The following is a 17328-nucleotide window of genomic DNA, read 5'->3' as shown; positions in this document are numbered from 1 at the left end:
CAGTCGGGGAGGGGACGGGGCGGACAGTCGGGGAGGGGACGGGGCGCACAGTCGGGGAGGGGACAGGGCGGACAGTCGGGGAGGGGACGGGGCGGACAGTCGGGGAGGCGGCGCGGCGGACAGTCGGGGAGGGGACGGAGCGGACAGTCGGGGAGGGGACGGGGCAGGCAGTCGGGGAGCTGGCAGGGCGGACAGTCGGGGTGGGGGCGGGGCAGACAGTCGGGGAGGGGGTCGGGCGGGGCGGACAGTCGGGGAGGGGACGGGGCGGACAGTCGGGAGGGGACGGGGCGGACAGTCGGGAGGGGACCGTGCGGACAGTCGGGGAGGGGACGGGGCAGACAGTCGGGGAGGGGACGGGGCAGACAGTCGGGGAGGGGGCGGGGCGGACAGTCGGGGAGGGGGCGGGGCGGACAGTCGGGGAGGGGGGCGGGGCGGACAGTCGGGGAGGGGCAGGGAGGCCAGTCGCGGATGGGGCGGGGCGGACAGTCGGGGAGGGGACAGGGCGGACAGTCGGGGAGGGGACGGGGCGGACAGTCGGGGATTGGACGGGGCGGACAGTCGGGGAGAGGACGGGACGGACAGTCGGGGAGAGGACGGGACGGACAGTCGGGGAGAGGACGGGACGGACAGTCGGGGAGGGGACGGGGCGGACAGTCGGGGACGCGGCGCGGCGGACAGTCGGGGAGGGGACGGAGCGGACAGTCGGGGAGGGGACGGGGCAGGCAGTCGGGGAGGGGGCAGGGCGGACAGTCGGAGTGGGGGCGGGGCAGACAGTCGGGGAGGGGGTCGGGCGGGGCGGACAGTCGGGGAGGGGACGGGGCGGACAGTCGGGAGGGGACGGGGCGGACAGTCGGGAGGGGACCGTGCGGACAGTCGGGGAGGGAACGGGGCAGACAGTCGGGGAGGGGACGGGGCAGACAGTCGGGGAGGGGGCGGGGCGGACAGTCGGGGAGGGGGCGGGGCGGACAGTCGGGGAGGGGGCGGGGCGGACAGTCGGGGAGGGGGGCGGGGCAGACAGTCGGGGAGGGGCGGACAGTCGGGGAGGGGACGGGGAGGACAGTCGGGGAGAGGACGGGGCGGACAGTCGGGGAGAGGACGGGGCAGACAGTCGGGGAGGGGACGGGGCGGACAGTCGGGGAGGGGACGGGGCGGACAGTCGGGGAGGGGACGGGGCGGACAGTCGGGGAGGGGACGGGGCGGACAGTCGGGGAGGGGACGGGGCGGACAGTCGGGGAGGGGACGGGGCGGACAGTCGGGGAGGGGACGGGGCGGACAGTCGGGGAGGGGACGGGGCGGACAGTCGGGGAGGGGACGGGGCGGACAGTCGGGGAGAGGACGGGGCGGACAGTCGGGGAGGGGACGGGCCGGACAGTCGGGGAGGGGACGGGGCGGACAGTCGGGGAGGGGACAGGGCGGACAGTCGGGGAGGGGACGGGGCGGACAGTCGGGGAGGCGGCGCGGCGGACAGTCGGGGAGGGGACGGAGCGGACAGTCGGGGAGGGGACGGGGCAGGCAGTCGGGGAGCTGGCAGGGCGGACAGTCGGGGTGGGGGCGGGGCAGACAGTCGGGGAGGGGGTCGGGCGGGGCGGACAGTCGGGGAGGGGACGGGGCGGACAGTCGGGAGGGGACGGGGCGGACAGTCGGGAGGGGGACCGTGCGGACAGTCGGGGAGGGGACGGGGCAGACAGTCGGGGAGGGGATGGGGCAGACAGTCGGGGAGGGGGCGGGGCGGACAGTCGGGGAGGGGGCGGGGCGGACAGTCGGGGAGGGGGGCGGGGCGGACAGTCGGGGAGGGGCGGGGAGGCCAGTCGCGGATGGGGCGGGGCGGACAGTCGGGGAGGGGACGGGGCGGACAGTCGGGGAGGGGACGGGGCGGACAGTCGGGGAGGGGACAGTCGGGGAGAGGACGGGACGGACAGTCGGGGAGAGGACGGGACGGACAGTCGGGGAGAGGACGGGACGGACAGTCGGGGAGGGGACGGGGCGGACAGTCGGGGACGCGGCGCGGCGGACAGTCGGGGAGGGGACGGAGCGGACAGTCGGGGAGGGGACGGGGCAGGCAGTCGGGGAGGGGGCAGGGCGGACAGTCGGGGTGGGGGCGGGGCAGACAGTCGGGGAGGGGGTCGGGCGGGGCGGACAGTCGGGGAGGGGACGGGGCGGACAGTCGGGAGGGGACGGGGCGGACAGTCGGGAGGGGACCGTGCGGACAGTCGGGGAGGGGACGGGGCAGACAGTCGGGGAGGGGACGGGGCAGACAGTCGGGGAGGGGACGGGGCGGACAGTCGGGGAGGGGGCGGGGCGGACAGTCGGGGAGGGGGCGGGGCGGACAGTCGGGGAGGGGGCGGGGCGGACAGTCGGGGAGGGGGCGGGGCGGACAGTCGGGGAGGGGACGGGGCGGACAGTCGGGGAGGGGCGGGGAGGCCAGTCGCGGATGGGGCGGGGAGGACAGTCGGGGAGGGGACGGGGCGGACAGTCGGGGAGGGGACGGGGCGGACAGTCGGGGAGGGGACGGGGCGGACAGTCGGGGAGCGGACTGGACGGACAGTCGGGGAGAGGACGGGACGGACAGTCGGGGAGAGGACTGGACGGACAGTCGGGGAGAGGACGGGACGGACAGTCGGGGAGAGGACGGGGACGGACAGTCGGGGAGAGGACGGGACGGACAGTCGGGGAGAGGACGGGGCGGATAGTCGGGGAGGGGACGGGGCGGACAGTCGGGGAGAGGACGGGACGGACAGTCGGGGAGAGGACGGGACGGACAGTCGGGGAGAGGACGGGACGGACAGTCGGGGAGAGGACGGGGCGGACAGTCGGGGAGGGGGCGGGGCGGACAGTCGGGGTGGCGGCGGGGCGGACAGTCGGGGGTGGCGGCGGGGCGGAGAGTCGGGGAGGGGACAGGGCAGACAGTCGGGGAGGGGGCGGGGCGGACAGTCGGGGAGGGGGCGGGTCGGACAGTCGGGGAGGGGGCGGGGAGGACAGTCAGGAGGGGACCGGGCGGACAGTCGGGGAGGGGGCAGGGCGGACAGTCGGGGAGGGGACGGGGCAGACAGTCGGGGAGGGGGCGGGGCGGACAGTCGGGGACGGGGGCGGGGCGGACAGTCGGGGAGGGGGCGGGGCGGACAGTCGGGGAGGGGACCGGGCGGACAGTCGGGGAGGGGACGGGGCAGACAGTCGGGGAGGGGGCGGGGCGGACAGTCGGGGAGGGGGCGGGGCGGACAGTCGGGGAGGGGGCGGGGCGGACAGTCGGGGAGGGGGCGGGGCGGACAGTCGGGGAGGGGCGGGGCGGACAGTCGCGGAGGGGGCGGGGCGGACAGTCAGGGAGGGGACGGGGCGGACAGTCGGGGAGGGGACGGGGCGGACAGTCGGGGAGAGGGCGGGGAGGACAGTCGGGGAGAGGACGGGACGGACAGTCGGGGAGAGGACGGCACGGACAGTCGGGGGTGGCGGCGGGGCGGACAGTCGGGGTGGCGGCGGGGCGGACAGTCGGGGAGGGGACGGGGCGGACAGTCGGGGAGGGGACGGGGCGGACAGTCGGGGAGGGGACGGGGCGGACAGTCGGGGAGGGGACGGGGCTGACAGTCGGGGAGGGGACGGGGCTGACAGTCGGGGAGGTGACCGGGCGGACAGTCGGGGAGGGGGCGGGGCGGAGAGTCGGGGAGGGGACGGGGCAGACAGTCGGGGAGGGGGCGGGGCGGACAGTCGGGGAGGGGGCGGGTCGGACAGTCGGGGAGGGGGCGGGGAGGACAGTCAGGAGGGGACCGGGCGGACAGTCGGGGAGGGGGCAGGGCGGACAGTCGGGGAGGGGACGGGGCGGACAGTCGGGGAGGGGGCGGGGCGGACAGTCGGGCGGAGGGGGCGGGCGGCGGACAGTCGGGGAGGGGGCGGGGCGGACAGTCGGGGAGGGGACCGGGCGGACAGTCGGGGAGGGGACCGGGCGGACAGTCGGGGAGGGGACGGGGCAGACAGTCGGGGAGGGGGCGGGGCGGACAGTCGGGGAGGGGGCGGGGCGGACAGTCGGGGAGGGGGCGGGGCGGACAGTCGGGGAGGGGGCGGGGCGGACAGTCGGGGAGGGGGCGGGGCGGACAGTCGGGGAGGGGCGGGGCGGCCAGTCGCGGAGGGGGCGGGGCGGACAGTCAGGGAGGGGACGGGGCGGACAGTCGGGGAGGGGACGGGGCGGACAGTCGGGGAGAGGGCGGGGAGGACAGTCGGGGAGAGGACGGGACGGACAGTCGGGGAGAGGACGGCACGGACAGTCGGGGAAGGGACGGGGCGGACAGTCGGGGAGGGGACGGGGCGGACAGTCAGGAGGGGACCAGTCGGACAGTCGGGGAGGGGGCGGGGCGGAGAGTCGGGGAGGGGACGGGGCGGACAGTCAGGAGGGGACCAGGCGGACAGTCGGGGAGGGGGCGGGGCGGACAGTCGGGGAGCGGGCGGGTCGGACAGTCGGGGAGGGGGCGGGGAGGACATTCAGGAGGGGACCGGGCGGACAGTCGGGGAGGGGGCGGGGCGGACAGTCGGGGAGGGGACGGGGCAGTCAGTCGGGGAGGGGGCGGGGCGGACAGTCGGGGAGGGGACCGGGCGGACAGTCGGGAGGGGACGGGGCGGGCAGTCAGGGAGGGGACCGGGCAGACAGTCGGGGAGGGGACCGGGCGGACAGTCGGGGAGGGGACGGGGCGGACAGTCGGGGAGGGGACGGGGCGGACAGTCGGGGAGGGGGCGGGGGCGGACAGTCGGGGAGGGGGCGGGGCGGACAGTCGGGGAGGGGGCGGACAGTCGGGGAGGGGACGGGGCGGACAGTCGGGGAGAGGACGGGGCGGACAGTCGGGGAGGGGAAGGGGCGGACAGCCGGGGAGGGGACGGGGCGGACAGTCGGGGAGGGGACGGGGCGGACAGTCGGGGAGGGGACGGGGCGGACAGTCGGGGAGGGGACGGGGCGGACAGTCGGGGAGAGGACGGGGCGGACAGTCGGGGAGAAGACGGGGCGGACAGTCGGGGAGGGGACGGGGCGGACAGTCGGGGGAGGGGACGGGGCGGACAGTCGGGGAGGGAACGGGGCGGACAGTCGGGGAGGCGGCGCGGCGGACAGTCGGGGAGGGGACGGGGCGGACAGTCGGGGAGCGGACGGCGGCGGACAGTCGGGGAGGGGACGGGGCGGACAGTCGGGAGGGGACGGGGCGGGCAGTCAGGGAGGGGACCGGGCAGACACTCGGGGAGGGGACCGGGCGGACAGTCGGGGAGGGGACCGGGCGGACAGTCGGGGAGGGGACGGGGCGGACAGTCGGGGAGGGGGCGGGGCGGACAGTCAGGGAGGGGGCGGGGCGGACAGTCAGGGAGGGGGCGGGGCGGACAGTCGGGGAGGGGGCGGAGAGGACAGTCATGAGGGGACCGGGCGGACAGTCGGGGAGGGGGCGGGGCGGACAGTCGGGGAGGGGGAGGGCAGACAGTCGGGGAGGGGGCGGGGCAGACAGTCGGGGAGGGGGCGGGGCGGACAGTCGGGGAGGGGGCGGACAGTCGGGGAGGGGACGGGGGCGGACAGTCGGGGAGAGGACGGGGCGGACAGTCGGGGAGGGGACGGGGCGGACAGTCGGGGAGGGGACGGGGCGGACAGTCGGGGAGGGGACGGGGCGGACAGTCGGGGAGGGGACGGGGCGGACAGTCGGGGAGGGGACGGGGCAGACAGTCGGGGAGGGGGCAGGGCGGACAGTCGGGGTGGGGGCGGGGCACACAGTCGGGGAGGGGGTCGGGCGGGGCGGACAGTCGGGGAGGGGACGGGGCGGACAGTCGGGAGGGGACGGGGCGGACAGTCGGGAGGGGACGGGGCGGACAGTCGGGAGGGGACCGTGCGGACAGTCGGGGAGGGGACGGGGCGGACAGTCGGGGAGGGGACGGGGCAGACAGTCGGGGAGGGGGCGGGGCGGACAGTCGGGGAGGGGGCGGGGCGGACAGTCGGGGAGGGGGGCGGGGCGGACAGTCGGGGAGGGGCGGGGCGGACAGTCGCGGAGGGGGCGGGGCGGACAGTCGGGGAGGGGACGGGGCGGACAGTCGGGGAGGGGACGGGGCGGACAGTCGGGGAGGGGACGGGGCGGACAGTCGGGGAGAGGACGGGACGGACAGTCGGGGAGAGGACGGGACGGACAGTCGGGGAGAGGACGGGGCGGACAGTCGGGGAGGGGACGGGGCGGACAGTCGGGGAGGGGACGGGGCGGACAGTCGGGGAGAGGACGGGACGGACAGTCGGGGAGAGGACGGGACGGACAGTCGGGGAGAGGACGGGACGGACAGTCGGGGAGGGGGCGGGGCGGACAGTCGGGGAGGGGACGGAGCGGACAGTCGGGGAGGGGACGGGGCGGACAGTCGGGGAGAGGACGGGGCGGACAGTCGGGGTGGCGGCGGGGCGGACAGTCGGGGTGGCGGCGGGGCGGACAGTCGGGGAGGGGACGGGGCGGACAGTCAGGAGGGGACCAGGCGGACAGTCGGGGAGGGGGCGGGGCGGAGAGTCGGGGAGGGGACAGGGCAGACAGTCGGGGAGGGGGCGGGGCGGACAGTCGGGGAGGGGGCGGGTCGGACAGTCGGGGAGGGGGCGGGGAGGACAGTCAGGAGGGGACGGGGCGGACAGTCGGGGAGGGGGCGGGGCGGACAGTCAGGGAGGGGGCGGAGCGGACAGTCGGGGAGGGGGCGGAGCGGACAGTCGGGGAGAGGACGGGACGGACAGTCGGGGAGAGGAAGGGGCGGACAGTCGGGGAGGGGACGGGGCGGACAGTCGGGGAGAGGACGGGGCGGACAGTCGGGGAGGCGGACAGTCGGGGAGGCGGCGGGGCGGACAGTCGGGGAGGCGGCGGGGCGGACAGTCGGGGAGGGGGCGGGTCGGACAGTCGGGGAGGGGACGGGGAGGACAGTCAGGAGGGGACCGGGCGGACAGTCGGGTTGGGGGCGGGGCGGACAGTCGGGGAGGGGACGGGGCAGACAGTCGGGGAGGGGACGGGGCGGACAGTCGGGGAGGGGGCGGGGCGGACAGTCGGGGAGGGGGTGGGGAAGACAGTCGGGGGGGGGGGGGCAGACAGTATCTTGTTTATTTTGTTGTTGTTTCTATACCAAAAATATCTTAATAAAATGATTATTTTTAAAAAAGGGAGGGGGCGGACAGTCGGGAATGGGGTGGCCAGTCGGGCGGAAGGGAACATTCCTGTCTGGCGATTGTTGCGCGATGTCCGTTCATTTGTTGTCGCAGCGTCTGCATGGTCTCGCCAATGTACCACGCTTCGGGACATCCTTTCCTGCAGCGTATGAGGTAGACAACGTTGGCCGAGTCGCACGAGTATATACCGCGTACCTGGTGGTATGTGTTCTCATGTGTAATGGTGGTATCCATGTTGATGATCTGGCAGGTCTTGCAGAGATTGCCATGGCAGGGTTGTGTGGTGTCGTGGTCACTGTTCTGAAGGCTGGGTAGTTTTCTGCAAACAATGGTTTGTTTGAGGTTCCGCGGTTGTTTGAAGGCAAGTAGTGGGGGTGTGGGGATGACCTTGGCAAGATGTTCGTCTTCATCGATGACGTGTTGAAGGCTGTAAAGAAGGTGTCGTAGTTTCTCCGCTCCGGGGAAGTACTGGATGACGAAGGGTACTCTGTCGGTAAGCGTTCGGGTAAGTGTTGTCCAAGGCGGCCTTCAGGACGCGCGTCAACGCAGAATCGGCAAGCAGAAATTTACAGCCAAGTTCCGCACACGAGTACGGCCTCAACCAGGACCTTGGATTCATGTTGCATTCCATTCACCCCCCACATTCGGGCCTGGGCTTGTGAAATCCCAGCAACAGTCCTGGTTTGAGACAATTCACACCTCTTTAACCTGGGATTACCCCTCTCTCTGGATCTGTAAATGGTAGCCATGATGTGGAGATGCCGGCGTTGGACTGGGGTGAGCACAGTACGAAGTCTTACCACACCAGGTTAAATTCCAACAGGTTTGTTTCGATGTCACTAGCTTTCGGAGCACTGCTTCCTCACCTGAGGAAGGAGCAGCGCTCCGAAAGCTAGTGACATCGAAACAAACCTGTTGGACTTTAACCTGGTGTTGTAAGACTTCGTACTGGATCTGTAAAGACTTTATTACCTGCAAATGCTCGCATTCAAAGTGTCGTCTTGCATCTTTGACTTTGTCTATATATATCTATATATATATGTTTCTGGAACCTACCTCTTCGTTCACCTGAGGAAGGAGCAGCGCTCCGAAAGCTAGTGATTTGAAACAAACCTGTTGGACTTTAACCTGGTGTTGTAAGACTTCTTACTGTGCTCACCCCAGTATCCGGCATTCCCACATCATGGCTAGAAGGGGTTTTGAGATAGGGAGGGTTGTAGGGGCTGGAGGAGGTTACTGAGATCGGAAGGGTTGCAGGGGCTGGGGAAGGTTACAGAGATATGGAGGGGTGTATTGCCTGGAGGTGGTTACAGAGGTGGGGAATGCTGTTGATGCAGGAGGAGGGTACCGAGATCGGGAGGGCTGCAGGCAGTTAAAGAGATTGGGGAGATTGCAGGGGCTGGAAGAGTTTCCAGTGATAAGAGAGGAGAAGCAGTGATGCCAAAATGGGACGGGTAGCAACACTGCAGTAGGGACAGTGGACCCGTTACTCAGGGGAAACAAGAAAAGGATGGCAAAAGGTGAAGATTTTCAGGAGGAATGGATAGGGCAGACGATTAAGGATTTGAAGGGTATCGCAGTGAGGGAGGAGACACGATGAAGGGGTAATTACATGCTGTAACCGGGCGGCCATTTTGGATCGTGTTACCCTGGCGACGCACCTTCCTGAAGCTGTACACTGTCGTCTGTCTCTTGTCCTTTCTCGTGGCTGAAAGCAAAGAAAAAACGGCATGTGATAGGACTCGTGTGTGGAGTGTTGATGATGAAATGGTTCAGCCCTCTGCCTCCCCTTCCCCCCCCTCCCCCAACCCCTTTCCCTCTGACACAGAGGTCCATGGGGTTGGGTCACCACACCTGGGAGGGAGCCTCATAATCTGGGCCGTCACACCCATTCTCAATACCAGTGTTGGGCAACCTAGGCTAGTGAGCAGGCCGCGTGAGTAGCCATAGAGTCATGGAGTGTTACAGCCCTGAAAGAGGCCTTTCGGCCCATCATGTCCGCACTGGCCATCAAGCACCTATTCACTCTCATCCCATTTTCCAGCATTTTGTCCTTAGCCTTGCATGCTATTGCATTTCAAATGTTCATCTAAAGGCTGCTTAAATGTTGAGGGCTCCCACCTCCACCACCCTTTCAAGCAGCGAGCTCCAGATCCCCATCACCCTCTGGGTGAAAACATTCTTCCTCATATCCCCTCATAATCTCCTGCCCTTGACCTTAACGAGGACAAGTAACCTGGATGAATATGAAACCAGTCACAGACTTCATCAGTAAGTGTGTCGAGGACTGTGTACCAAAGATGACAATACGGGTGTTCCCCAATCAGAAACCCTGACTCAACCGAAGGGTTCACTCCCTGCTGAAGTCCTGGATGGAGGCGTTCAAATCTGACCACCCTGACCTATATAAGAAATACAGGTACGACTCACGTAAAGCCATCAGGGATGCAAAAAGACAATACCGCATCAAACCAGAGTCCCAGGCCAACGGCACTAACCCTCGATGACTATGGCAGGGCCTAAACAAGATCACAGGCTATAAAGCAAGGCCAGGCGGAATATCTGGGGCTGGAGCATCCCTACCCGATGATCTGAACAAGTTCTATGCCCGCTTTGAGCAGTCAGCCAATGTATCAGTGCCACCCGCCCCAACAGCCCTGGACACACCCATACCCACTATTACAGCCTCAGAGGTAAGAGCCGTCTTCTTGAAAGTGAATCCGCGGAAAGCGACGGGCCCCGACGGAGTCCCAGGGCGAGCACTCCGAGCCTGCGCAGACCAGCCGGCGAGTGTATTCACAGATATCTTCACCACCTCACTCCTGAGCTCTGAAGTCCCGACCTCCTTCAAGAAGGCCACCATAATACCATTACCAAAGAGGAACAAGGTAGCCTGCCTCAATGACTACCGACCGGTGGCCCTGACGTCTGTTATCATGAAATGCTTTGAGCGGCTAGTCATGAGACGGATCACTGCCAGCCTCCCAGACAATCTCAACCCACTGCAATTTGCTATCACCGCAACTGGTCCACAGCAGTTGCTATCTCACCGGCTCTGCAATCGACACTCGAACACCTCGACAACAAGGACACCTATGTAAGACTGCTGTTCATAGACTACAGCTCCGCCTTCAACACCATTATCTCGACAAGATTAATAACCAAACTCCGCAATCTTGGACTTGGCCCCTACAGGGGCTGTTTAGCACATGGCTAAATCTCTGGCTTTGAAAGCAGACCAAGGCAGACCAGCAGCACGGTTCAATTCCCATACCAGCCTCACCGAACAGGCGCCAGAATGTGGCAACTAGGGGCTTTTCACAGTAACTTCATTTGAAGCCTACTCGTGACAATAAGCGATTTTCATTTCATTTCATTTTCCCTGTGCAACTGGATGCTCGACTTCCTCACCAACAGACCGTAATCTATCAGGATAGGCAACAGCACCTCCTCCACAATAGTCCTCAATACCGGAACACCACAAGGATGTATGCTCAGTCCGCTACTGTACTCCCTATAAACACATAACTGTGTGGCACGATTTAACTCCAACTCAATCTATAAGTTTGCGGATGATACGACTGTGGTGGGCCGTATCTAAACAACAACGAATCAGACTACAGGAGGGAGGTAAATCATTTGGTTGCAGGGTGTACCGAAAACAACCTTTCTCTAAATGTTGGAAAGACCAAGGAACTGATCATCGACTTCAGGAAGCGCAGCACTAAATACACTCCCGTCATTATCAATGGCTCTAAAGTAGAAATGATCGATAGCTTTAAGTTCCTTGGGGTCACCATCACCAACAGTCTGTCCTGGTCCACTTACGTTGATGCAATAGTCAAGAAAGCCCAACAACGTCTCTACTTCCTATGGAAGCTAAAGAAAATTGGGCATGTCTGCATCGACTCTCACTAACTTCTACAGTTGTGCGATAGAGAGCATCCTACCCGGCTGCATCACAGTCTGGTATGACAATGCTCGGTCCAAGATCGCAAGAATCTGCGGAGTGTGGTGAACTCAGCCCAGCGCATCACACAAGCTTGCCACCCTCCCATTGATTCTGTATACACCTCCCGCTGCCTCAGGAAGGCAGACAGCATTATCAGAGACCCCTCCCACCCAGGCATTGCCTTCTTCCAGACCCTTCCATCAGGCAGAAGGTACAGAAGTCTGAAGACCCGCACATCCAGACATAGGAACAGCTTCTTCCCCACAGCTACAAGACTCCTCAACGACTCCCCCTCGGACTGATCTGTTCCCTGTACGAACACTACTCACGACGCCCTATGCTGCTCTTGCTCATGTATTTGCTTTGTTTGGCCCCTTGTTCCGCACTGTAACCAATCACTGTTTGTCGATGTACCATTTGTCAATGTTCTCTGTTGATTATTCTTTTGTCTACTATGTACGTACTATGTACGTTCCCTTGTCCACGGGAAAAATATATTTCACTGTACTTCGGTACATGTGACAATAAATCAAATCAAAATCAATTAATATATCCCCTGGTTATGCACCCCCTCCGCAGAGGGGAAATGCTTCTTCCTATCCGCCCTACCTTTGTCCCTCATAACTTTGTACACCTCGATCAGGTCCCCCCCCCCCCCCCCCCCCCCCCCCGCAGCCTTCTCTGCTCTAAGGAAAACAACCTCCAGCCTACCCAGCTCTCTTGATAGCTGAAACACTCCAACCCAGGAAACATCCTCGTGAATCGCCTCTGCACCCTCTCGAGTGCAATCACTTCCTTCCTATAGTGTGACGACCAGAACTGCATATTGTACTCCAGTTGTGGCCTTACCAATGTTTTACAGCTGCATCATAACCTTGCTGCTCTTATATTCCATACCTTGGTTAATAAAGGCAAGGATCCCATACGTCTTCTTAACCCACTTTATCTATCTGTTTGGCTGTATTCAGGGATCGATGGACAAGTCCCCAAGGTCCCTTCCCAGCATCCGACTGTTCATGATGTATTCCCTTGCCTCGTTAGTGCACCCAAAATGCATGACCTTGCACTTTTCAGGGCTCATTTCCATTTGGGCCCCCTTCATCTCAGTGGGCCACAAGATTGAAATTGGATTGTTCGCAAACCGTCACCCCATGAATTAGATTAAATACATTTAATGCATGCCAAAATTGGGTTATAGAAAATGCTTAATCGTTTACACATTAATAGAACTGTCAACGGGGGTGTCACGGTGGTTAGCACTGCTGCCTCACGGCGCCGAGGAACCGGCTTTGATCCCGGCCCCAGGTCACTCTCCGCGTGGAGTTTGCACATTCTCCCCGTGTTTGCTTGGGTCTCACCCCTACAACCCAAAAGATGTGCAGGATCGGTGGATTGGCCTCGCTAAATTGCCCCTTAATTGGAAATAAAGTAATCGGGGACTCTAAATTTGGAACATTAAAAAGAACCGTCAACTTTGTTACGACACACTGGGCTAGCACGTGGTCAATTCCATAGGAGAACCACTATGGAATTCCTAGAGTGCAGGAGGCCATTTGACCCATAGAGTTTGCACCGACCCTCTGAAAGAGCACCTCACCGAGGCCCATTCCCCCTCACTTTCCCCTAGCCTGCCCTACTTCTTGCCCCGATACACCCGGAGTCACAACACAAGTGAATTAACTAATAATTCTGAGGGAAATACCCAAAATCCTTGGCTGCCCAACAATTACAGTCACCAGGTTTGTAAATGGAAACATAATTACTGTTTATTTATAACAACAACTATAATGAAATATGCAGCAACTACAACTGGTTAACTATTTTCTAATTCCCCGCATTAACTTTCCCCCACCCTCTATATATATATATATACATATACACACACACACGAAGAAAGGGGGTTAAAAAAAATCATAAAAGGAATTAAGGTTCTTGGTTCCATATTGTTGTTTCCAGCACCTTACTCCTCGTCTAGATCTACTTTCAGTCCGAGGCTTTACTGTAGATTCATTCAGGCCTCTGTATTTTCAGATAGACAGCACTCACAGCCTTTCTGGAGAGAGAGAGAGAGAGATGGGGAGTCCTGGTCTTTGTTTGCAGCGTGCAATGGTTTTCCTGTAGATTCATTTGTTCAGGTTCTTAGCAGTTCCAGAAATACAGCACTCACAGTCCTTTTGGGGAAAACACAGAGGACAGTCCTTGTCCCTGTGCTTCCTGGAGTCAAACTGAGCTCCTTGAGACTCTGAGAATCATCCCACCGGAATAGGATCCACTCACCACCTGTTACTGGGCAGAGTACAACTGTTTTGCCAATTCATTGGCCACCAGCCAATCATTCAAACCGAGTCCCACCCCATCTGCTGCACTGGGGCCAAAAGGTCTGGGGTGACCTGTTCAGACTAGCAGAACGTTCTCTCCTGTAACTTCTGAATCCTAATTCTCTCTGGTGCTGGACTTGAAGATACATGTCCATTAATCACCCATGGATCAAAAATGCTATCAGCAAAATGAAAGAAAGGGAAAATAAGGGAGTAATCAGGAAGGACCCTTACCACTTCAAATGGTAAAAAACAAAATAAGAGTGTGGCACGGTGGCGCAGTGGCTAGTCCTGCTGCCTACGGCGCTGAGGACCCGGGTTGGATTCCGGGTCATTGTCTGTGTGAAGTTTGCACATTCTCCCCGTGTGTGCATGGGTCTCACCCCCACAACCCAAAGATGTGCAGGCTAGGTTGATTGGCTACGCAAAATTGCCGCTGCATTGGAAAAAAATAATTGGGTACTCTAAATTTATCAAAAACAAATTGAGGTGGACTTCCGGTTGCGGCAGGGATGAGCTAGCCGCACGTTTCGGCGGCTCCAGCTCCGACGGAACTTCGGGCTCTTTTAAGAGCCCCAACGGGGACTTGGACGGCCGTAAAACCCGGTGCGAGGCGCGAGGGAAGGGAGCCCCCCCCCGAAAGACGGAGGGAAAAACCGGCGGCAGCGGCTGCAGCCCGAAGAATCTGCAGCCAGAAGATCAGAGAGAGAGAGAGAGAGGGAGTGAAACAAAATGGCGGCGGAGAAATCGCAGGCGACATGGGGGCCTGAGCAGGACGAGGTGGTGAGACGGTGCGTGGACCTGCTGAAGAAGGAGGTAATGACCCCGATGTTACAGGCAATCGAGGGGCTTAAGGAGACTTTAAAGACCCAGGAGACTGAGCTTCGCGTGGTGGAGCAGAAGGTGTCAGGTATTGAGGACGAGGTCCTGGGCCTGGCGGTCAAGACTCAGACGCACGAGGCACTTCATAAAAAGTGTGCTGACAGCATTGAGGCCCTTGAAAATGGAGCGCGAAGGAAGAACCTTAGGATACTAGGTCTCCCGGAGGGTGTGGAAGGAGTGGACTGTGGAGCGTACGCAAGTAAGATGCTGAGCTCACTGATGGGTGCTGAGGCCCCTGCGGGCCCCATGGAGGTGGAGTGGGCAAATCGGATCCCGGCGAGAAGACCAAAAGCGGGAGAACCACCGAGGGCGATAATCGTGCGATTCTACCGCCTTAAGGACAGAGAAGAGGTCCTGAGATGGGCCAAAAAGGTGCGGAGTAGCAGATGGGAGAATGCTGTGGTAAGGATCTACCAGGATTGGAGTGCGGAGGTGGCGAGAAGGAGGGCGAGCTTCAACCGAGCCAAAGAGGTTTTGCACAAAAGGAAGGTGAAGTTTGGGATGCTGCAGCCGGCAAGACTATGGGTCACGCATCAGGAGAGACAATATTATTTCGAGACGGCGGAGGAAGCATGGTCCTTCATCAATGAAGAGAAACTGGACCGGAACTGAGGGACTGATGCTGCAGGGAACTGTTATTGTTGTTATTATTGTTTTTGTTAATGGGATGGTGAAAGTTAAGCGAGAAGTAAACAGGGAAGGGGGGGGGACACTGGGGAAATGTGGGCGCCGGTGAGGGGGGAGAGGCGGGACATAGTCAGAGAATGGGGAAGGAGAGGGGGAGGGGAAAGGGATGTTCCCGCGCCAGAAAGAATAAGGCGGGAAAACAGGCGCAAGGCGGATGGGGGTTCCCTCACACCGGGGGGGGCCGAGGAGCGAGCAGGAGTAGCCGGGGTCAGTTGAAGTCAGCTGCTGCTGCGGAAATCCAAAAGGAAATGGCTAAAGAGAAGGTGGTCGGGGGCGGAATGCGACGCTGGGGGAGCGAGCGGGAGCGCGGAGGCGGGATATGGGACTGGCCTAGAGAAGGTAATGGCTAGTCGACACGGGAGGGGGGCAGGTAGCCCCCCAGTGAGGCTGATCACGTGGAACGTGAGAGGCCTGAATGGGCCGATAAAAAGGGCCCGAGCGCTCGCGCATTTGAAAGGACTAAGGGCAGACGTGGTTATGCTCCAAGAGACGCACCTAAAGGTGGCGGACCAAGTTAGGCTAAGGAAAGGATGGGTGGGACAGGTGTTCCACTCAGGACTGGACGCAAAGAACAGAGGGGTGGCCATTTTGGTGGGGAAACGGGTAGCATTTGAAGCAAAGAACATCGTAGCAGATAGTGGAGGTAGATATGTAATGGTGAGTGGTAGGCTGGAGGGAATGGAGGTCGTGTTGGTTAATGTGTATGCCCCAAATTGGGATGATGCGGGGTTCATGAGACGGATGCTGGGGCGTATTCCGGACCTGGAGGCAGGAAATTTGATTTTAGGAGGGGACTTCAATACGGTGCTGGACCCGGGGCTAGATAGATCCAGCTCAAGGACTGGAAGAAGGCCGGCAGCGGCCAAGGTACTTAAGGGGTTTATGGACCAAATGGGGGGAGTGGATCCATGGCGATTTCTTAGACCCAGGGCTAGGGAGTATTCCTTCTTCTCCCACGTCCATAAAGTGTACTCCCGGATAGATTTTTTTGTTCAAGGAAGGTCGTTGATCTCGAGGGTGGAAGAAGCCGAATACTCAGCCATAGCGGTTTCGGATCATGCCCCACATTGGGTGGACCTGGACGTAGGAGAGGACAGGAAGCAGGAACACTCTGGCGATTAGATGTGGGACTGATGGCGGATGAGGGAGTGTGTGCAAGAGTGAGGGGATGTATCGAGAGATACCTGGAGGTCAATGACGACGGCGAGGTCCCTGTGGGAGTGGTCTGGGAAGCACTAAAAGCGGTGGTCAGAGGAGAGCTGATCTCCATTGGGGCCCACAATAGGAAAACAGAGGCCAAGGAAAGGGATAGATTACTGGGGGAGATTTTAAGGATGGACAGGGAATTTGCAGAGACCCCGGAAGAGGAGCTGTACAGGGAGAGGAGACGACTCCAGACCGAGTTTGACCTTCTGACCACCAGAAAGGCGGAGGTACTGTGGAGGAAGGCACAGGGGAGGAGGTATGAATATGGGGAAAAGGCTAGTCGCCTGTTGGCGCACCAACTGCGAAAGAGGGCAGCAGCGAGGGAGATAGGAGGAATTAGGGATGAAAGGGGAGACACCGTGCGAAGGGCAGGAAAGATAAATGAGGTGTTTAAGACCTTTTATGAAGAACTGTATAGGTCTCAGCCCCCAGAGGGAGAGGAGTGGATGCGGCAGTTCCTGGACCAGTTGAGGTTCCCGAAAGTGGAGGAGCAGGCGGTGGCAGGCCTGGGGGCGCCGATTGAGGTGGACGAGGTTATTAAGGGACTGGGAAGCATGCAAGCAGGGAAGGCTCCGGGGCCAGACGGGTTCCCGGTGGAATTCTACAGAAAATATGTGGACTTGTTGGCCCCGTTGTTGGCAAGGACGTTCAATGAGGCCAGAGAAGGGGGGACACTACCCCCGACAATGTCGGAGGCGACGATATCGCTAATTTTGAAGAGGGACAAAGATCCGATGCAGTGTGGGTCCTATAGACCTATTTCACTCTTGAACGTGGACGCCAAACTGCTAGCAAAGGTGCTGGCATCGAGGATAGAGGACTGTGTCCCGGGGGTGGTGCACGAAGACCAGACAGGGTTCGTAAAAGGGAGACAATTGAATGTTAACGTGCGACGACTATTAGGGGTGATAATGATGCCCTCAGTGGAGGGGGAGGCAGAGATAGTGGCGGCAATGGACGCAGAGAAGGCATTTGATAGGGTGGAGTGGGAGTATTTATGGGAAGTGTTAAGGAGGTTTGGGTTTGGGAACGGGTTTATTCGCTGGGTTAGGCTACTTTATGGGGCACCAACGGCAAGCGTAGTTACAGGTCGACATAGATCGGAGTATTTCCGATTATATAGGGGAACAAGACAGGGATGCCCGCTG

General features: G+C 62.1%; 1 protein-coding gene across 2 annotated transcripts in view; it reads right to left on the bottom strand.

Moving 5' to 3' along the window:
* Nucleotides 1-17328, bottom strand: part of usf2l (upstream transcription factor 2, c-fos interacting-like) — a 568951-nt gene that overhangs the window by 533766 nt on the left and 17857 nt on the right. For both annotated transcript variants that reach the window (XM_072468923.1, XM_072468924.1), the window contains exon 2: nucleotides 8797-8843. In XM_072468923.1, the coding sequence (XP_072325024.1) occupies nucleotides 8797-8843 (47 nt within the window). The remainder of the gene's footprint in view (nucleotides 1-8796; nucleotides 8844-17328) is intronic.

Source organism: Scyliorhinus torazame, chromosome 12 (assembly GCF_047496885.1).
Source record: "Scyliorhinus torazame isolate Kashiwa2021f chromosome 12, sScyTor2.1, whole genome shotgun sequence".
NCBI lineage: Eukaryota > Metazoa > Chordata > Chondrichthyes > Carcharhiniformes > Scyliorhinidae > Scyliorhinus > Scyliorhinus torazame.
This window is presented reverse-complemented; position numbering and strand designations above follow the sequence as displayed.